Source organism: Rhinolophus sinicus, chromosome 14, assembly GCF_057876585.1.
Source record: "Rhinolophus sinicus isolate RSI-liver-muscle chromosome 14, RSI-T2T, whole genome shotgun sequence".
Taxonomy (NCBI): Eukaryota; Metazoa; Chordata; class Mammalia; order Chiroptera; family Rhinolophidae; genus Rhinolophus; species Rhinolophus sinicus.
This window is the reverse complement of record NC_142514.1, coordinates 4,858,715-4,880,866: the sequence shown is the minus strand read 5'-3', so window position 1 is coordinate 4,880,866 and position 22,152 is coordinate 4,858,715. Positions and strand designations below refer to the sequence as shown.

Sequence of the window (22,152 nt, the reverse complement as noted above, 5' to 3'; positions counted from 1 at the left end):
TTCATGTGTGCACATTCAAGGGGCCCTGAGATCGGGGACGTTTCGGAAGGCCCCCCTCCTCTGCCACTTTAAATCTCACCCTTCCAGAACAGCCCAGCTCAAGCTCCAGGCCTTACCTGCCCTCCCTGTCCCCCGAAGCCTTCCTGGCTACTCTAGCTCTTGTCCCCACTGGAGCCAGAGTCTGAACTATGAGGATGGGACCGTATGGAGCTGTTCACTGCTCTCCCTGTGCTTAGAACGATGCCCGGCACACAGCAGGGCCTCAGTGAAGGCTGGTTGCGGGAATGAGTGAGTGATGTTCCTCTGTCCATCACACCCCAGCAGTGTTGTCTTTTGTTTCTTCAGTTCACTATTTCCCCCAGGGAGCTGCAAGCAGAGCTCAACTCTCAATGATAAGAATAACAACAATAATAATAAAACAGTATTCATGGAACTTGTACTACGTGCCAAGCACTGTGCTGGGTTCCTTCCATGTTGACCCCATTACAAAAAGGAATAGACAGCACAATATCTGCCCCCGAGCGAGCCAGTAGTGTGAAAAGGGCACTGGGCGGTGTTCTGACGTGTGGTCCCAGCAGCAGAATCACCTCGGATGGTGTTAGAAATGCACATTCTCGGGCCCCACCCAGACCAGCTGAATCAGAAACTCTGGGGATGGAGCTCAGATCTGTGTCCTAACAGGCCCCCCAGGGGCTTCAATGCCAGCTCGAGTTTGAGACCCCCGTACAGAGATTGCATCTCTAATCTCTCAACAGTTGTATACAAGAACCAAACAATATGAGTACAAGAACCAAAACTCAGAAAGTTGTGTAACTTGCCTAAAGGTCATGCAGCAGAGAAGTGGGAGCCGGGAGGGGTTGCAGAGGCAGCCTATTTCCACTGAGCAATCTACCTCTGAGGGTCCCCCAGCCTGCATCCCCCAGGGACCCAGGAACAGCTGGGTGGTTAATGAGTGTCTGGAGAAGGGATAGCTGCCCTGTCAGGAGGCCGAGATCCCTTCCACTCGAATGCAGACTCACTTCACTTCCTAGACAGAGAGCCTGGCTTCCAGGGGGGCTGGTGAGTGTGTAGGTAACACAGAAACCTGGGCAGGGCCAGGTGCCGTGCCCCCAGCCCACCGCCCACCCTGCTGTCTCCTGCCTCTCTGTCATGGAGGGTGCCACTATCTCAGAAAGGCGGCTGGGCTGGGGATGGGGTGGGCAGAAGCTCTAAAGCCCCTGGCTCCTTCCCTGTGATCTGCCTCACTAGGGCTGGGACGCCCCAGCAGCCAGGCCAGAGTATGCGGCCACTGAGCTGGCAGGCTCACCCAGACCAGGGCAGAGGAAACTGGCAGGGCCCTCCAGGGTGCAGGGCAGGAAGTGAGAGGCGGAATCTGTGTGGCCCTGTCCCTGGAACATATGGAGCCAGCAAGAGAGGGAGGGAAGCCTGTGCCAGGAGGAAGTCTCAGTGGCTGGAAGTCTCGGGCTGCTGGGGTTCCCGGAGGCCTGACTGCGTTCATCGCAGAGACTGGGGTGCATTTAGGGGACATTTCTATAAAAGACAGGGGACCCGAAGAAAAACTCCTCCCAGAGAAGGTGGGATTTATGGGGGCAGCATTTGGCTCTGAGACAGGGGCTCCTGTCTGGACTTCTAGTCACTGGGGATGTGGTGGAGCTGGGGCGGGGATCCACTGAGTCACAAATGGGGGGCTTGGGGCAGCCCCCTCTTGGTTGTCAGCGGAAGCCAAGGGGCTGGAATCCAGAAACACTAAGTGCCTGTGGGAGATGGGCTGGCCGGACCATGCTGGCCTCACATGCCTGCGATCTTGGGAAGATCTGCCTCCTCTTGGCCTCAGATTCCTCACCTGTAAAATGGGTGCCTCTCTCTGGTTCATCTGACTACATATCATTATTCCCCAAGGGACTTTAAAGACATACAGGTAAGTGGGCCCCACAGCCAGGATTCCGATTCGATGGTGTGCATAGGACATCTGAGGCAGGCCAGGGTCAAGGCCCTGATGGAGAGGACTTTCTGCTCTGAAACATCAAGCTTGGAACACTTTGGAAAGGAATTGGACAAGGAGTCAGAAAGAACCCCGGAAAGCCCCTTACCCCACAGCGGCCCCAGGGACCAGTGAGAGCTAGCTGCATGCCCCCCTTTGCTCTGTGGGACAGTGACTTCTAGAAGGATGACAGGGCACGTCAGCTGGAGTTTGTTCACTGAAGTAACAGCACAGGCACTACCTGCTGAAATGACATTTGGGCTTCTCTGCCCCCAATAGAGGCCTGGGGGCGGGTGGGGGCGGGGTCCTCCTCGCTCCCATCAGCCTGGGCTCATCCAGTTCTCCTGCCGTGTACTTAACACTCAAGTCAAGACCCGTAAAAAGAGTGACCGTTTAACTTGCTGTCCGGGGGTGCTGTGATCTTTTGGATGGGCAGTTATCAAATGGGACATGCCCAGGCAGCCCTGGATGTGTGAACACCCTAGTTAGGAACCACATGACAGAGACTGGCGGGAGTGGGGCAGTGCCACGTGCATCTCAATGAGTGAATGAGCCCAATTGGATTTCTCCGAGTTGTTGACACTAGAGGGCTGTCTCCATGGCAACAAGGTCAGTGGGAAATGGCAGCCGAGTTGGTTTAATTTTCACTGTATTCTTGTTGACAGGAATAAAGGCCCTGCTTCTGGTTTCTTGGTTCAACTGGATAACATTTTCATTAGATTTAACTTCTCATATCCAGACACCCACATACTATTCAATTTCCCCATCTCACCCTCAACTCTCATTCCCCTACTGGACCTGAGGACAACATTTTCAGAAATCTCATTTCGAGGAGTTCAGAGGCTGAGTGGGGACAGGATGGTGTGTGCGTGTGGGGACATATGTGGCGTGTCCTGAATGAGCTTGCAATTCCTGGGTCTGCATGTCTGGGGATGTGGGGCCTCAGGATCCCCCCTTTCCATCTTCTACCAGGAGGCACAGGCTTGTTCCAAGGTACACGTGCTGAGGAGAAGGCCGGGGGCCTAAGGGTGTAACACAGGTGGGACAGACCTGGGACGTCCGTGGAGAGGGGCAGGGAAAGGCACGTCCCAGTCCGGGGCCATTACAGCTCTGACTGCAGGAAATTCAGGCCACATTGGGGTTGGTGTTCCCTGCGCTGCCACACTGGGCGTCACAGGCAATCTCCTAAGGGCTCCGTGACATAAAAATTGGCCTTGGCTGAGTGTTTCTGAGCCGGCCCCACTAACAGGGCCAGGGAGGTGGCACTGCTGAGCCATTCCAAGGCTCTCAGAATCTCCTCTGGACTTGCTAAGTGGCATTGGTACTGAGGCTGGGACTTCTTCACGTGGTGGTAAAAGCGAGAGCGTGAACGAGCCTGAGCTCTCTGATTGTCTAGTGATGTCGAGGTGCAATTTAGCTGGGAGAGGAGAGGCGTCCGCAGTTACCCCATATGCAGGAGCCACTCTCTTTTCCTCCCAGGCCTGGCTTGGGGCAGAGAGGGCAGGAGTGAGCACCCGCCTGAGCTACCGTCCGGGCCACTGGCAATGGGGGCAGGGGACCAAGTAGGATTCCAGACGGTTCCCATCTTGCTTCTTGCGAGACCCTGGGCTCAGATGCCTCCTCCATGTGCCTGGTGGTGGCGCCCACAAGGGAGCCAGGCGCCATTGAAAGGGGTAGCTGCCTCTCAGCTCCTTATAACGTGGCCCCCAGACCTTCGATTTTCAAAGGGAAGCTGAAAATCTGGAGGTTTCAATGTTGGCAATGAATTCTAACTTTAACAAAACCATCCCCCAGTGTGAGCAGGAATGTGTCAGGTGGGGGGTGGGCAGCCAGGCATGGGACGTGGGGGGGGGCGGCTGCTGTGTGCCCAGCACCTGCACAGGTGCACACCCCGTCAAAGCTCACTGCATGAGAGGATGGTTAAGGCGGAGCTGGGAATTTTGTACCAGCACTGGGGTGCATGGCACCCAAGCAGCCTTAAGTGGCAAGTAGCCAGGGAGAGACAGGAAATCAAAAGGAGTATTGCTCTTTTAGCTCTCCTACTTGGGGGCCAATTCAGCTAAATAACATTTAACCAGAGGGAGAAAAGCTCATTTGCAAAACAAGCCTGGATCCCCCCAGCACAGCAGGAAGAAGTAAGCCTCAATCTCCAATGGGCCTTGCCTCTGATACCCACTGCGGCTCTCCTGGGAGGCGCTCAGAAGGCATTCTGGCAGGAGTGGCAGACTTAAGGGGACCCACCCTGCCTGCTCCCCGTGCCAGCAACTCCTAACCAAAGGGACAAGCAAAATGGGCAGGGAAGTCTTCTCTCGGCCCTTCTGTCCTGTCTTTGCTTCCCCAGTGACTCCAAATCCTGCAGGCACAGGCAGGGAGCATAACCTTCCAGGCCTCACAGGTTCCATTCACTGATGAGAGCTTCAGCTCTTAGGGACAGGACTGCTGTCCTGGGCCCTGGGCCCGCCGAGGGGACACAGGTGTGCCTCCGTTCGTGGCACTCCAGGGTTTCTCATGAGTTTAAGTCAGTAAGTATCTGGCAAGACCCCACCGTGTGCCTGGCACTAACATCTAACTTTCAACCCAAGGGAACTCCTGGGATAGCATCTATGCAAAGAGCCCACAGGGTCTGGAACCCCCAATTCTTTGTGCGGGGTCAAGCATTGCCTCCAGTGTCTGCTTCCCTCCACCTGGGTTTGAGAACTAGCTCATGCTCAGAGGACTGTGGCCAGATGTCCATGACAGAGCTCCTTGGTTGTCCTTTCACTGGGGTCTGCTGTAGGCTGGGCTCTCTCAAAATGCATGAGAATCTTGCTTAAAAATGCAGGTTTCTAGGGCCCACTCAGACCTGTGGAATCAGTGCCCTGGGAAGCGGGAGTGGGGTTGGGGGAGGGTGGGGAGTCAGGAAACTGCCTTCAGTCAACCTGCCCAGGTGTTCCTAACATCCCGCTGTTTCTGGCACTGAGCTAAGGTCTCTGCCCACGTTGTGTGGACCAGGGAGGAGGGGCGAAAACCACAGCTGCTCTGGCTGCCCTGAGTCCCAGTGGTGGGCAGCCAGGCGCATGCATGCTCACTCCTCACTCTGTCCCTCAGGCCTCTCCTGAGAATCTCACTTCAGAGAGAGACACTGGGAAATGCTTCCAAATGAACATTTCTGGCCAGAAAGAGACCCTCCAACCCTTTCTAACAGGAGCCTCCCCTTCCCCAGGCCAGTCTTCCCTCCCCCACCACTTTTCACCTCCCATCTCTGGTGCCCCCGCCTGCAGCTTCTTGAGGGCAGCACCTCTGCCACTTGGCTTGCTAACTGCCCCATCCATTGCTCACAGACTCTGGCTGAGACTTGGGAGCACACCCTCTTCTTCAGGGGTGGAGCTGCCAGCCCCTCTGCCTTGTGCCAGCCAGACGGTATCTTGAACCAGGGATGGAAAGGTGGTGTCCGCACCTCCCCATGGTCCCCTTCTGCTTGTTCCAGCCCCACCCCAAGTCCACACCCCAGAATCACAGAGCAGGCCCTAGACAGCCTCCCAACACATCCCAGACACCAGGTCTCCAGGCAGAGGCGGGACAGCACCCGAAGTCTGCAGGCTGGGACCCAGGCTGGGGAGTCTGGCTACTCCAGAGATTTCGCATCTCAGAGCTGCTCTGCTGCTACAGGCCACCAGGTGGCGCTAATCGACCAGGAACCGGGTTTGGCGCAGGGTCGGGAAAGGAAAGCCTTTGTTGATTTTACTTCTTGATATTTCTATAATCACCAGGATTACAATCTAAGCAAAAAAGCAAAACAAATAAACACTGCCCCTCTTACTGGATCTTTGGTCTTTGTCTGGAAAATTATGAGAAAACAACAGATGCATTGATTATGCAACCCAAGGCTTGGGTGTTTTCACAGTGAGGGCCTACTGGACAGGCGGGGTGCGGGTGCGTGCAGGCACTGGAGATTGAGGGTCCTGTTGACTGGACATGTGGGGTAAGGAGCTCCTGGAAGAGGCAGGTGCCTGCAAACCAGCCTACTTCCTTCCAGTCTCTCTGCCTGTCAGCCCCTTCTCAGCAATATGGGGTTCCCTGCCTCCAGCCACCCTGGCCTTTGCTGGTCCCTGGTGGCTTGTTGCACTGAGGCTAGGAGTGTGCTCTTCCGGAAAGCACATGGTGAAGGGCTGAGACCCAGGCTCTTGAAAATACCAACAGGCTGCAGGTGCCCAAGGACCAGAGTGACTGGGGTAACAAGGATTGCTGGGAGCCAGGAGAGCACCCTCAAACCCCACATTCAACATGGCTCCACCCCACTAGCAACACAGTCTTTGTCACCTTATACTCTATAGGGCTCCACCCCACTTCAATACGACCTCTACGCACCGCACTCAACATGGCCTCCACCCCCAACTGGACATGGATGGCCTTAACCCTCACTATCAACATGGCTTCCACCCCCACCCCGCTACGACCAACATGGCTTCCATCCCCACACTCAGCTTGGCCATCATCCCAACACTGAACGTGACCTCCAAAGCTACTATCACCGTGGCCTTTATCACTTCATACTCAACATGGCCCCCATCCCCTCAAATTCACATCACTTCCATCCTCTCACCTTGACCTCCTCAACATGGCCTCCACTCCCTTTACTCAACGTGATTCTGCCCCCTCACCATCATCACGACCTTTATCACCTCTCACGCAGCATGGCTCTTCCCTCTCACACTCAACAAGACTTCCATCTCTGCATATGCAACCTGCCCTTAAGGCCTCAGACGTGAATGGCTCCATCGCCTCCGTGCCACACCATGTGTTTGCTTTTGTCTCAGTTTCCTTCTTCGTGCTGTTCCACGCAAACCTGCCTGGGATGCTTCTGTGCCTCCTGTCTCTGAGCCCCAGGCATTCATCGAGGCCTGGGTACAGTGCTCCTTCCGGGAAGCCTTGCTGACTATTCGCACCCTCGAGTTTCTGGATTTCTAGGTACTTGAAGGCAGAACCATCGACTTGGCCCTCAATGCCATGAGCTGCCTCGTTGGTTTGTCTTCCTGAGGGCAAGGCCTGGGCTTTCTCCTTCCTGGCAACTTCCCCAGGGTCAGCAGGAGCTCTGAAAGCTCCTTCCAGTCCCATGTGGGTGGGTGCAGGGGCCCCAGGACTGTCCAGCTGGCCTTTGGGTGCCCACCTTTAGCAGAGAGCTTGGCATGGGCTAAATGCTCAAACTCCAGAAAAAGGGCCAGCTTACTGCCTTGGCCTGACTTTCCTTATGGGAGGCAGCCGAGTGGCTGGAGTCCCCACACCTCTGTACTTCATGTGCACGATGGCATTTGACAGCCACGGGGTCACAGGGTAGGCACCACTCTCCTCCTGCCCAAGAGGAGGATGGTGACGCTCGGAGAGGTCAGGTCACTTGGGCAGGGCGACCCCACTGCACTTACATGCCCAGCAGCCACCAGCTCCCGAAAGTCCACTGTACATCTTCCCCTCACCCTCACTGCCCACTTCCGCATTTCCCAGGGGGAACTGTCAGGCGCATGCTCTGGTCCAGACACCACCTGCCTCTTCCCCTGAGCCCCACCAATCTTTGCTCCCGGGCACTGAGGTGAGGCATCAGTGTGGGTGTGGGCGATGCGGGCAGCCGTGTCATGCATGTGTGAGCACGTGTAGAAGCACACAGGTGCATGCGCATACATGTGGAGACGTGTACGGGCACAGGCCGGAGGCTCTACAGGCTCCCCAGCCAGCACTCCTGCTCGGCCCACCCAGTGCTGCTAAGACACTACCACGGAGGACTTGGGACCCCAGAGAAACATCAGTGGGGCTCTGGGGAAGGCCGTCGGAGTAGAGCCAAGGCCAGAGGTGGGCCCACCTGGTCATCTCTGGGGTCACAGAAGCTGTGGGAAGGCCCAGGCCTTGCTCAGCCACACAGGACCATCTAGCCAACCAGGACACTCTAAGAGAAGGCCCTGGACGGGGACAGCTGAGGCAAGACCACCTGTCGGGGAAGGGCTGTGACACAGCTTAAAACTCAAGCCCTCATCCCTCACTCTGGATGCCACAAGCTCACTGACTGCTAGCTGGGAAGTGGCTGGCATGCCTGCCCCCTCCTGGGCTGCCAAGGAATGGGGCAGGGCAGGAAGCCACGGGCGCTCAGACGAGCAGATCTACTCCAAGGGAACTGGTTCCCTGTAGCTCCCTGCAGGTTCCAACAGAGCCGAGAGGGGAAGGTCTGGGGCATAGCAGCTCAGAACTACTGTGGTTCTGGGCTGCCAAACGTCAGCAAGTTTCCCAGCAGGCTAGCAGGACTGAGGCCCAGAGATTGTCTGGCATTCTTACCCACTCTAAGTTGACCTGGGAGGAGAGGACCCCACCTATCCAGTCCCTTGTTCACACTGTGGCAGTTTGCTGGGTCCAAAGCTGGTGTTCTCTCAGACCAGCTGCATTGGAACACACCCCAGAATTTCCAGGATGAGACACATTGAGCTTTAGATCATTTTCACTTGAATTCTATAAACTCCAGCCCTCAGATGGGAACTGAGTCAGGCCTTGAGCTGAGATGAGCAATTCTCAGCTGAGGTCCTACAGGGACACCCAGCTTGAGCTCAGCTCCACTCAGCCCTGAATGACTCACATGTAGAACCCTGTTCCCCAAAGTATGTTAGGATGGTAGCACTTAGCAAAAGGCTACACTTCCCAGACTCCCTTGCACCTAGGGGTGACCATATGACCAAATTCTGGCCAATGACATACGTGTGGAAGTGCTGTGTGCAACTTCTGGGCCCTGTCCTTAAAGGAAAGAAGCTTGCCCTCCACTTTCTCTTCTCTGCTTCCCACTGGTTGGAATGCAGTTGTGATGGCAGGAGCTGGAGTTGTCATCTTGGGACATGTAAGACAGGGCGACACCCTAGCAATGGCAGAGCAGCCAGCTGGAAGGACCCCTGACGCTGGGGCGATCCTATCAACCTCGAACTGCTGTGTGAAACAGAAATAGCCTTCTATTTTATTTTAGCCACCGTTCTTTTGGTCTTTGTCACGGCAGCAAGACCCATATGCTAACTGCCACAGAAGGGACTGCAAAAGACAGGAAGCATTCCCAAATATATTGGGAATTCCCATCAGATATCATAATTCCCCCCTCCCGCCCGTCACTGTTGTTTTATCTGGAGGAGGCATCCCTCAGATTGCAGGTTGAAGGGAAGCCCCCACGGGACCAAAGGACACAGTTCTAAGAACCAAGGTGGGTTCTCGGGATTGGTCTGCTTTCAAGCCTGCGTTTGTGAGATCCCCAAGGCTCAGGAACAATGAGCCCCGTCTTACAGCAGGTGAGGCAAAGGCTGCAGATCCAAGTTTTCCTTCATTGCCAATGAGCACAACATTTTGATTAAACCACTGACAACTCTGCTGTAGGGCAGAGAAATCTGGAAGCATCAGGAAATCAAACTGTGAAGTCTTTGAAGGAATGTGATTTATGTGGAAATGTGACGAAGCTAATGTGTTTGGCTCCAGTGTTGGGTGGCATGCCTGATTCTGGTACCAGATCTGATACCTTCTTGGTTCCCAGCACCTCGACTTTCCCTGAACATGGTTGGCTGTGCCCTCTGTGTGCTCCAAGCCTGATGGGCATTGAAAGCTTTTATTGGAGCCATATTTCCTGGGCCGTGTTTCCAGGCTCGGCATCTGTATGTAACCAGAGCTGTGCGTGCACACACACACACACACACTCTGGGCAACTGTCCGCGCCTCGGCTCCCATCCCAGACACCAGAGAGCCCAGTGTTATTAAATTTATGGGGAGTTTGTTGGAGTTTTACATGATTTTCTTGACGCACTGCAGACTTTTAGATGGGCATTCAGTTCCCTACAGGTAAACATCAGAGATCTGGTTTCCACTCCCTGGAGTTTGCAGAGCTTAACCCCCTGGCCCATAGGGAGGTGGTCTTCCTGTCTGACTGGGGCAGCCTCTTGCAGGGTGGTGGGGGGGAGTTTTCCAGGGCAGGGCCCCTTCTGTGGATGGAGGTTGTTGTGAGAAGGTAGAGGCAATGAGAAGAGAAAAAGGAAGCAGGTAAAATAAAAGAATGGGGATAGAACTGGGGAAAATGATGACGGGTGGCTTACAGGTAAAGGGCGGACTGTGTACTGAGTGGTGTTTAGAGCACCCAAGCCAGAGGCTTCTGACCCTGGTGGCCACTCTGAAAGGCCTCTCTTCCCCCGGGGACACCCCCTTGGCTAACTTCTGGCTAAGGTGGTCTCCAGAACCTGCCAGAAAATGGGACATAGTGGCCTCAGCCCTTTGGACCCAGGTCTGCAGAGGCCCAGGAGCCGAGCTGGGCCCAGCTGACCAGGCTGCATGCCCTGGGTCTTGGTGCAGACACAGCTGGATTCTTGCTCTCATTTTATCCAAAAGGGGAACTGGGGTGCAGAGAGGGTGGGTGACTGGCCCGAGGTCACACAGTGAAATGGTCACAGAACCAGATGTGTGTCCCCTCCTGGCTCCCCAGCTCTGACTCTATTGCTCGACCCTGGCCTAGCATGGCGTTGGAGGGGTGCGACCGAGCAGCCCAGCTCCCAGGGCCTGGACACTGGGGGCCTTTGCTTATTGCTCAGGCCCCTGTGGGGAGTGGACCAAAGCCACTTCCCACTTCGCCATCCACAAATATTTACAGAGGGCCTTTCACGTGCCCAGCACCGTACGGGGCCCCAAGGAGTGGCAGAGAGCAGGGAAGGCTCCTGGGCATCATTGTCTCCCACGTTTCTGGGTGCTTTGCCGAGGTTGGAAGAGGCTCGCGTAGCCCCTTCTGGTTAAGTGTGAGAGGCTGATTTCAGTCTGATGTCTCCCTGGGGTCTGAGGAGCCCTGGGGGCTGGGGCTGGGTGGCCGGACAGGGCCTATGGAAGAGGCGATATTTAGGCTGAGGATGAGGTGGGGTGAGCGGATGAAGACGGGGGAGTGCTCTATCCTGGGGGTGCCGGGGGTTTAACAAGGAGGGACATGTCAGAGCTGCAGTGAAGGAGGTTGTGCTGAACACACCTGAGCCGAGCAGGCCCCTGGGCCGCCTGGTTCTAGGTTCGTGGCAGCAGCAGAGCTAAGCTGGCCGGAGCCTCCCTGCGGATACTTGGCTCGGGAGGGTGGCATAGGAGCGAGCTCCGTCTTGGGGTCCCTGGGCTGGCTGGGCCGGCTCCAGGGCTGTCACCCTCCTGGAGCCTCTACCACATAGACCCCTCTGTCTCTCCTGACCCCCATTCCCCACCTTGAGGCTGGGGGGATCTCCCAATCTGAGCACTGAGGAGCTCTCAGGATTAGCTGGTCACTGTAGGTGCCACTTGGCCGCAGCTTGGATACTCCCAGTGACGTGACACCCAGAAAGGACATTTCAGTTATTCCCTGTAGATGGTGCCCAATGGCTTATGCTGTGCAGCCCAGCTTCCAAGGGTCGCACGGTTCTGAGGGACCTGTGGACCTGTTCTCTGAGGTCCTATATGATGACAGGCCTTTGTCCGGAGCCCGAGCTCAATGTTCCAGAACCCCCAGGCCCTGAATCCAGCAATGGATGACCCTCACCCTCTCCTTGGGTTGGGCAGACTCACACCTGCCCCTCCTGAGCCCAGCTGTGCAGGTGGCAGGAGAGGCCACGGAGAACCCCCAGAGGCTGCTGGGAGCCATGGCCCATGGAAACGGGCTGGCTTTCTGGACGCACTCAGTGTTTTGCATTCAGTGATTTGCACCTGACAGATGCTTCAGGAAGCATCTCTTCGCTGACAAAATGAAATCCAGCTCAATTACCATCATCCGTGCGCCACCCAGTCTGGGAGCCGCGGCCGGCCGGCCCTCAGGCCTCTCCTCGCCTGGAATGCCATCACTCTCCTCTGCGGCACACGAGACAGCCAGCCCGGCACTCTCGTCTTTGCTCCTCCCTGTGGTTGCTTTTCCTGAACCTCTGAGCCTCGCTTGTCTCACCTGTAATATGGGCCTGACATTCTGTGCCCTGGCCTGTGAGGATCAAGTGAACGTGGCAGGGGACTGGTCCTTGTAAAAGCTGTGTGCTGCGTCACTGTCAGCGAGTGCGCACAGCGGGGCTCCCACAGCTGTGTCCCCACGGCCATGGAGGACCTCTGGCCCCGCCTGGGTGACGCTGGCCGGGCCCCGGGGCAGGCGGCCGAGCTACTCACACATGGGCTTCAGCTGCCCGATGAGCTCCTCCTTCGTCCATTTGGCCCATTCCTTCTTGTCCGTGTTGATGGAGCAGAGGATGGGGCCGCAGGGCTTGCCGCAGTCCTCGATGGCCGGCACGTTGAGATAATGCACGAGGACAATGTCGGGGTTCTGGGGGGACAGCAGAGACACTGGCAGCATGAGGGTGCAAGGAGCTCGCTGAGGGCCACCCTCCCCCCCAGTGCACCCGGAGACCGCCCAGGGCCGCCCCCTAGTGCACACGGAGCCCGCCCAGGGACCCCCCCCCAGTGCACACGGAGCCCGCCCAGGGACCCCCCCCCTCAGTGCACACAGAGCCAGGCAAGGGCCACCCCCCCAGTGTGCACGGACCCCACCCAGGGCCAGCCCCCTCAGTGCACCCGGACCCCGCCCAGGGCCACCCCCCAGTGTGCACGGACCCCACCCAGGGCCAGCCCCCTCAGTGCACACGGAGCCAGGCAAGGGCCACCCCCCCCAGTGTGCACGGACCCCACCCAGGGCCAGCACCCTCAGTGCACCCGGAGACCGCCCAGAGCCACCCCCCCAGTGTGCACGGACCCCGCCCAGGGCCACCCCCCCAGTGTGCACGGACCCCACCCAGGGCCACCCCCCTCAGTGCACACGGAGCCCGCCCAGGGCCGCCCCCCAGTGCACACGGAGCCCGCCCAGGGCCACCTCCCGTGCACACGCAGGCCCAGCGTCCCCACACCACGGCACCACTGACACGTGGAGCCAGAGCATTCCCTAGGGTAGGGTCGTCCTGTACCCCGCACGAAGCTTAGTGGCAGCCCTGGCCTCCCCTCACTAGGTGCCATTAACCCCCAGCCTCCAGTTGTCACAACTAGAAATGTCTCCAGACACAGACCAATGTCCCCTGGGGGACAAAATCGCCCCCAGCTGAGGACCACTGCTCTACCCCTGGGCTGGTTTGTGTGTAATTCAGGACCATACACGAGGTCAATTGGATCTCTAGCCCCACATCCCAGACTTGACACCAGTGGCTGCCCAGGGGCCCAGGGCCTGCCCCGCACTTCACACACTTCTCCTCATCACAGCTCGCTGGACGTCCCCGACACGGGCATCACCACCTCCTTCTTCCCCAGGGGAAATGGAGTTCCCAGGGGTGAAGGCACCCCACTTCTAAGGCTGGATGTCGCTCTGCCCTTCAGCCTGTGGTTTCTCCCTGAGCAAAGATCCCACAGGAGGCAGCTGTCACTCACACCTCTGGGAACTCCTCCCGACCTCACTGAGCTAAAGAATGGAAAGGACTCTCCAGGTGGAGGCTTTGCAGGCACAATTTTTCCCTCAAAGGTGCTACTGAAACGGATCAGCCTCTTCCCATCAGACTCAATTCAAAATGCCCTCCACCTCTTTCTGCCCAACAGCAGCTCTGAGAGCAACACACGAAGGGGCCTCTTTGGGGTGGCAGCTTCACTGCAAAGAGCACAGGCCCCCTGTGGCTTTCTGTGGCCCCCCAGAAGGCAAGGCCGTTTTCTTTTTGGCCACGTTTGTTAAAAAGCAATCATGTCACTTTATAAGCCATCTGAACAAACCTAGAAAAACCTTCTGCCCCAACCAGAAGGTATTTCTTGAACTGTAAGGAAACATGACCATATATTTAGATGCTGCAGGGAACTGTGGGAAAGCCACGGGGAAGGCCCCTTCCTGTGCTCTTTTGCCACATCTATCTCCACTGTTTCTCCTGTTTGATACCCGACCACACATCCTGGGTGGGCACGAGGACCCCAGGCACGGAGGAGGCGATGGGCACAGCAAGAGTAATAAATGAGTACGCGAGTCAATCAGTATGCGAATAAATAGACAAGACGACACGTGATCAGTGCAAGAAAGTCCACGGCATAATTTAGAAAGATTTTCAATAAGGGTTGAAACATAGAGTTTTCGTCTTGCCAACGCTCAGTTAACCAGGAAATTAAATCCACAAGACCAGGAGCCTTCGCGTTAATGGCAGCTTTTCTGGACGGCGGTAATCACGCTCCTTAATAATGAGGATAATCCCTGACATCGACATACACTGTATTGTTTTCAAAGCGCTTTCAGCCGTTATTTTACTTGTTGCCTGCGGTAGCTGGGGAGCGGTCCGGGCGGCACGTCCTCTGTGTACAGCGAGGGAACCAGAAGCTCAGAGAGGTTGTGACTTGCCCAAAGTGTGTGCCTGGCCAGGGACAGAGCCTGGTCTGGAAGCCAGGGTTGTGATCCAAATTCAGGTCCTACCAAGACTCGCGGTGGCCTCTTTTTGCTTGGTCTAAGTGCTTTCCCACCTCATATTTCACTCCATCCCTGCAACATGCCCAAGAGGTAGGCGGGTCGTAGATCTGCTCTGCTCTTCGCACGGATGGGGTCTCCCAGGAGACCTGGGGTGGTACCCCTGAATCCGCCCTGTGTCTTTCCTGCAGACCAGCACACTGGCCTCCCCAGGCCTGCGTCTGGGCTGGGGGCTCCTGCTTGAGCCTGGGCCTGGTCAGGTGGCAGCACCAGCTGCTGAGCAAGACAGAGGACGGATCAAAGAGCCGCAGGGGCCAGCAGGCCACCCAAGGTTTCCTGTGATCACAGCTGCCAGAGCAGGAGCTGAGCCCTGCAGGAGGGCCCTGGGATGTCAGAGGCCTGGCAGATGAAAGTGCCCACTGAGCGCCTGGCACAGGCTGTGAAAGACCAAGGGGGAAGAAGCATAGAAAGGGTCTTGGGGCAAAGGGTCACCTTCAACACACACCCAAACCCCCAAATCAAGAGTTCCTGCCCCAAAGCACCCAGAAGTCTCCTATTTCAGGAAGCCCCGCCCCTTCCTTCAGGGCCCAGCTCCATTTCTGCACAGCCAGCCTCCACATATTCCTTTGAGGACAAACACAAGGCTCGCCTCCTCCCGGGAAGTGGGCCCTGATACCTTGCCCTCAGTAGAGACCACCGCAGGATGGAGTTCGGGTTTGTGTCTTAATAGTCTGAACGTCTCTTTATCTCCTGGGCCACAGGAGCCATGCCCGGGGCTGGCATAGCATCTGGCAATGGCCACTGCTCAGTTCACATTTGTAGAGTTGAATGAGGCTGACTTGGGACCTCCGATCCTCACCCTTCCCAGACCTGTGTGCAACTGACACCTAGCTCCAGTTTTCCGGGTCGACGAAGGGCAGGCAGGCTTTTTGAAGGTGGGGTATTCCTAGGAGGCTAAGATGCAAGGCTGGTTCTTAGCTCTTTCTGAGTCTAAGGCCTCTGAGAATTCGATGAAGGTTGTGGGTACTGCACTCCCAGCCCTGACAAATGCCCCAAGGCTCACCACACGTCAGGTCACAGCTCCAGTGGTCGGGGGACTGGGCATCTGGAGCTGACTTAGGGGTCCTAGGTCCAGCACTGCTCCTTTCACATCAGGAAATATGCCCAACATGTAGGCCCCTTCCCGGAGCCCCCGCGTTGGGCCTATGATTCCCAGAGGCTCTGATACAGTTAGCGGGATGTCCTGGTCCCTGTAGGTTCAGGGAGGCTCGGTTTGGGATTAGGAAAACGCAAAAGCAGGCAGCTTCACGGTTCTGTCTTAACAGATACCATCGCAGGGCCTGGAGTTCTCACAGCTCAAAGTCCCCAGATGAATGCTAAGCACTGACTTCCTGGCTTGGGGCTGGTTTTAAGACACAGAGTGATTAAGGTAGTTTTGCAAATTTGGGGCACACATCCCTTCTTGGCAACGTTGCAATTTTATTCATTGTACATTTTATTAGGTGTTTTTAGCAGAAAAATATATTGGCCATAGAGTCCCAATGTATCAGTTTCATGGAGCGCTGACACCAATGTCAGATCCTTACTGAGAGATGCTCTGCCAGCCGGACAAAGCCGGACGGAGGAAGGCTCGGTGGTGCCTGGCTCGGGGACACGGCCAGAACACAGCCCGGCAGACTCACCAGGACTCTCGAGTCTCGGTTCTGGAGGGCTGTGGAGTCAGCCTGCCTGGTCTTCCCTGGGGCTCCACTCTCGGGGCAGGCCTCGAGGGTGGGGCTCGGACAAGAACTCATCCATAGGCTCCACCCTGCGCTTGGAATTTCCATGAAGACGCTAGAAGCCATGCCCCCAAAGAGAGCATGACCTTTGAACATAACACCTGAAAGTCCCGGAGGCCTGGCCTGCTGTTAAAGGTGGGTGGGTGGGGGGTGCCCAGTGGGTGGTCTGGGGCTGTGGAGGGGAAAGCTGAGGACAACTAAAAGTCTGAGAAGTTCCAGAACCTTCTGGAAAGAGCTATGGACTAGAGATCCCATCCTTTCCTTTTAGTGCTTCAAGTTCCTCACTTCTAAAAGGAAAAAGGACCCTTGCCGTTCTCAGCAGGCTGCTGTAGGGAGCCGCCCTGGGGCTTTGAGAGGGGTGAAGTCCCATGCGGACAGTTGGAAGTCCTGCTCTTCTACCTACCAATTACCATCGAACCCCAAACCCAACAACTGATGCTTCCTGAGAGCATGACCAGAGGGAAGCTTCTAGCAGGCAGTTCAACCACTCAGAACTCACACTGTCCGCCGGCAGCGCGTCTGTCCTGATTCTCCTCTTACCGGGAGCAGACGCCCCCTCTCTGAGCCTCACAGCTGGGTCTCTGTCCCCCTCCCACCTTGGTGCCTTCAGCCAGCCTCCTGGCCTCCAGCCCTTCTCATTCCGAGGGCTCCCAGCGTTCTCTCTCCAGCGCCACTTGTCCGATTGCCCATCACATGCTTGCTGGGGCCTCGCAGGTACCCCAGGCTGCATGGCCGAGCCGATGGCCTGTCCCAGGCTCCACCCCACAACGAGTCACACCGCCTCTGCCAGTCGCCCGGGTCAAAACCTGGGAGCCACCCTTTCTGCTTCTCTCCCTCTCCCTCCTCACCCAGTCCATCAGTGTCTGTCAGTTCTCCCTCCCAAGTAAGCCTGTCCCACCCTCTCCCCCATCCACCTGAGCCCCATCTCTGGTCACGTGACCCCTCTGCCGGGGAGTCCTCACTTTCTCTCTTCCCTCCCTCCCAGTCCACTGTCCCAACACCAGCAGGTGTGACCCTGTCATTCCGGCACTGGCTCCCGGGTATGAAACCCACAGTCCTGAAATGCCACAGGGACCCACCACGTCTTTGTCTCCAGCCACGCACGCTCCCCTAGGCTCCTGCCCCTCCTGCCACCCCAACCCCCAAGCCTGTCCAGCTCTCTCTGAGCTGTTCTCACCGGCTGATGTGCCCCGTGCCACATGTTGGTGTAAGTCTTGGTGCCACCTCCTCACAGACACCGTATTCAGTGATCCCCCAAACACAGTGCCCCTCCCCACCCTTGCTCGGGCCCTACTCTGTGCAGCCCCTTTGCTTTCTTAACAGCACTCCTCACCACCATCTCTCATTTCTGAGCAATTCCTGCTTGGTTTGGCCTGTTTCCCCACCCAGAGTATGAGCCCACGGACGGGCTCTGTCTTGTTCACGGCGGGCTCCCCAGAGCAGAGCTGGCACGCAGCCCTACCAGCCAAATGCTGGGGGTGGGGCGACAGCTGAGCTGACCTCGTCTGGGGGAGGTGGTGTGGAGGCAGCGGTCTCTTGCCTGGTGACTCAGCTCTCAGGACCGATCCCCCAAACACACACTCCCAGGTGTGTCCTTCTAGGGGACAGACAGACAGGAGAGAAGGGGAGGAGTGGCATGTGGAGAGGTGTCCATCCCGGCACCTGAGGGGGCCAGGGGCCCTCCACCCCTCCACGGGAGGCTCAGCTGGTCCTTAACCCGTATCCACCTCAGCTTTTCACCTGGAAATGGGAGGTTTGGATTTGCTGATCAATTTAGTTCAGGCTGCCAGGACCATCGGGCAGAGGATTCATTGGCTGAAGGTACTGGGAGGGCACCTCCCCGGAGCCTGAGTTACGTGCCTTTCTCCCGACCCTCGGGGACACAGGAGTAGGGAGAACAAGCTAAGGACCCTTATGTCCAAAGGCACAGGAGTTCTCTGGAACACAGTTTGGGAACCACTGATAGAGTTCAAAGCCAAAGGCAACACCCTCAGCAATTATTGGAAGCCAGGGGCTCCCCTCAGTGCCTTGGAGACCTGGTGCCGCACGACAGCCCCCTACCCTGGGCGCCATCCCTGGCCTGGGATGAGGCTCACCCAGCATCAGAGCTGCTTTGAGTTGACCACTGAGTTTCTGAGGGAGCCCTGCCCTGATTGGGTGCACTTCCACACAAAAGCTGTGGCCCAAGTTGTTCCGTCACAGGGTGGGGCTTCCCTCTTGAAAGACTGGGGTGAAGGGAGAGGCCAGGGTGGGGGATTCTGTCTCCCCTTCAAGTGCAGGCTTGGCCTTCCTGACCTGGGTACTGGAGGATGCTGGGGCCCCGTGGGGAGACCTGGGGGCAGCTCACCTCCTGTCTCCCGGGCTGAGCGTGGGAAGGTGGGGGCAGAGGCAGGCTGGAGATGAGCAAGCATAAGAGGACTGCAGGCCGATTTAACCTCCTTAAGGACAGGTGGTTGGGATTTGAGGGAGACTGCTTTGAACGAGTGTCACCGGCTCCACTCCTCTGTGAGAGTGGCAGCTACTGTGCGGGTGTTCAGTCGTTGGGGTGGGCAGCAGAGCAGGTGGCCATGGATGCCAAGAGAGGGACCTGTGGCAGGATTAATCCTGCCACAAACACCACAGATCTCAGACCCTGTTGTCCAGGGCGTGTGCGCCCAGCAGCCCGGAAAGGCCGAAGGTGGAACAGGGCTGTGTGGGGTGTCTCTGATCGCTCCCACAGGCTTTCCTAGAAGAGCCCTTGCCAGCGAGAACCAGGCTCAGCCCTCCACCCGCCTCCTGCAGAAGCCGGGCCGGGAGGGTTGGGCCAGGGCAGGGGGCAGAAGAGAGAGGCGGAGGAAGGACAGACAGAAACAGACCAAAAGGCACAGGGAGAGATGTGGAAAGCCCAGGCTGGTGGAGGCCACGGATGGGTGGGTGGGTGGGGGTGGCACAGAGACTAGGGGTGGGTGCCAACCTGGAGAGAAGCTTCTGGCTTCTGAGAAGTGAGGGGTAGGGTGCACGGCTGGTGTTCCACTGTGGGCAAGGATGGAGATGTACCACTGGCTTTGACCTTGCTGGGAGGGAGGTAAGGCAGGTAAGCGGCTCAGGATGGGCCTGCCCACAGCCAGCACTCACCTGCAAGGCCACCGCCCTTTCTGATTTGAATGGGTGTTCAGTCATCTGTTAACAGTGGAAGGTGGAGGCAGGAACCATCCGGTTTGCAGGGAGGGGCTGAGCCCTGCACTTCCTCACGTGGGGTCCAACCCAGGGTTTGTACAATAGGCCCCGGGATTGGCTGAAGGTACAGCAAGCGTACTCTTCACAGGAGACCCACGGCAGGAACCCAGATCGCCTGGAACAAGAGTCTGGGGGATCTAATGCCCTCTTCTTGGCCACTGCCAGGGGTGGGCGCTGGGATGCTGGGAGTTGGGGGTCTCCCAGCCCCGGCCTGAGCTCCTCCACCTCCGCTGGGAAGGAGGCCCAGAGTCAGCACCCCTTCTGTGGAGTGAGCAGGACGGCGGTGTAAGAAGTGGTTAAAATGCAAAAAGCTGTTGGTTTTGATAAAGAAAAATGCAGCTGCAACATCTGTTTGACTCTTGTTTGCAGCTTCATCAACGCTAAGTGGTCAATAAATCAGAGTGGCATGGTGTTCCGTTTCTTCTGTGGCTCCGTCATTAATCTCGTGCCACTTCTCATGAAAAATGAAGGAGAAAGGCTGTGTGATAGTGAAAATGTATACATTACCCAGAAAGTCATAATAGCATGTAATAGTGCCACACACCTCCCCGCTTGCTGCTGGGGGCCCGTTGGGGGCCGTGGGCCTGCACACCACCAGCCGGGAAGGGGGGAGACGTTCCCATCACAAGCCCATTCTATTTTTGTGTTTGTCATATTAGCACTATTTCTGCAGATTTCGAAAGCCCTACCGTCCTAATCTTCAGAGGCAGAGTCTCTGCTGTACCTGGGTGCTTCATAAACGAGGGGTGGCGCCCACAAAACAGGAGTGTAAAGCCCGTAGAAAGAAGGGCAGGATTTATTAGGGGATAAATAAATGATGACACCAGGCGGCTCAGGGCTGTGGGTATCACTAGGCTGCAAGGCAGAGAAAAATCCTCCAGCCCGGCTCCAGCTGCCCCGGGCAGCCTGGCACCTCTCTCCCGCTCTGGACAAAGGCAGAAGATGGGCTCGGTGTCCCCATCAGCAGGGAGGCCTGTCATGGAGCCCTGGCAGGCTCAGTTCTATCCCTTCTGTTCCCCGCTGAGGGCTGCCAGCAGGCAGGGGAGGGGCAAGCAGGCCCAGGGAAATGGAAATGCAGGAGCTGAGCCCTGGAGAAGGGCCAGGGTGGGTGTCCCCGGCTGCTCTGGTCTCCTGGGATCTGCCGCCTCCCAGCTATTCCCTCTTCTCTGCTACAGATGGGAAGGGGAGCCCCGTGGGCTCCCATGCACGAAGTGCCACACTTCACTGCCATCTCTGGGTGTGGACCGTGCCTGTACCCCCAGCACACACCTTTGGGCAGGGGCGGGGGTGGGGGAGTGCCTCTGTTTGCAAAGATCACTCTCTGAATGTCAGCTGTGTCCCTGGCCCCACCTTCAAGCCCCGCCTACATTTCCTAGTTTGACCCCTTCAAGACCCAGTGTGCAGGTGCTATTGTTATGTGTTCTAGGGAGGCAGACTCCTCAGTGCTCAGGGCTCTGCGATGCCACCCAGCCCTGAGCCCTAAGCTGAGTGTACCCCCACACCTGCTCTCCGCCAGGAACCTGGGGCTCTGAGGGAACTGGCCACATGGTGGGTGAGGGCTGTGAGCCCAGCCACGGGACCCTGGGCAGCCGTAGTCCAGTTAGCATGTGTGCCAGGGAGCCTGGATAGGTCACATAGGGTGCAGGGAGCTAGTAGGAACAGCACTGGGGCTGGAATCCTGACCTCTGTGCTGGCTGTGACCTCCTCAGGGCAGGCCCAAGGCGGCAGGGTCCTGTCTCGACTGCAAGGCCTGCCGTGGTCAGGACACCTTCTGTGGTCAAGCAGGGCTGTGGGGTGGGGCAGGGGGACAGCGGGGAGCTGAGCACCTGGCAGCGGGCATGGGGGGGCAGGCAGACCCAGGTCCCCAAAGTTGGGGTTAGTTAAAAAGCAAAAAGAGAGAGAAAGGAGAGAGAGTGGGAACCAAAAAGGGGGCCCTGGTGCCCTCAGTAATAGGCAAAGCCAGCTGTGAGCTGTGGGCTTCCTAGGAGCCAGGCCCTACATCACGTGTGGGCCTGGGATCCCCTGCAGTAGTCCAGGGTGGCAGGGGACACGGACAACCTCCCTACTCTTCTTTGCCAGTGCTGAGCAGGGCGGGGAACTCAGGGTGATACCCCTAGGCGGTATCACGTACGGAGGGCCCGCCTGGGGCCTGCTTTCCCGCTGCAAGCAGGTACAGAGGCCGGCTGCCCCGGGAAGCCCCGCCCCTTCAGGCCGGCAGCCCGGGAAGCCCCGCCCCTTCAGACAGCTGCCCGCATTAATAAGCCAGCCCGCACACCAGAGGGAGTCTGGGGCGGCAGCCCTTCCCCGCTTCGGAGGGAGGCTGGGAGACTTAATTAATTAATGTGGGTAAAGTGGTCTGAAGATGAGAAACCCTGGGTAATTGCTGAGTGTTGCTGCTACTGCTGCTGCTGTTGTTATTACACAATTACCAGAATTTTCTAGTCATGGGAATATAGTTAAACAATTTCCACCTGGTGCGGGGTTCGGGGAATCACGCCAGCTTAGGGGCTGGCAGGATCTGCCTCCTAAGACCACGGGTGATGCAGGAAAAAAACACACTGATTGTGGGAAATCCTGCGTGGCATGGTCCTGGCCACACCCTAGCCACGCGGGGAATGAGGACGTGAAGGAGGATTTACCAGTCTCCCTGAGCAGTTAAAGATGTGTGTGCTTAAAGAGGAGCCAAGGATGCCATCTGCCCAGACTTTCTGGAAGCCCCTGAGAAAGTGCTACCCCAAGGTCCCTAGAAGGTCAAGCCACTTGGACAGATGTCACTGGGGAGAACGTTTCGTCATGCAGCAAGA

General features: G+C 57.2%; 1 protein-coding gene across 18 annotated transcripts in view; it reads right to left on the bottom strand.

The window, feature by feature from the left end:
• The window catches only part of CAMTA1 (calmodulin binding transcription activator 1), an 814,545-nt gene that overhangs the window by 91,252 nt on the left and 701,141 nt on the right, over positions 1-22,152 (bottom strand). For all 18 annotated transcript variants that reach the window (XM_074334131.2, XM_074334115.2, XM_074334121.2 and 15 more), the window contains one exon: positions 12,107-12,260. In XM_074334131.2, coding sequence (XP_074190232.1) covers positions 12,107-12,260 — 154 coding nt within the window. The remainder of the gene's footprint in view (positions 1-12,106; positions 12,261-22,152) is intronic.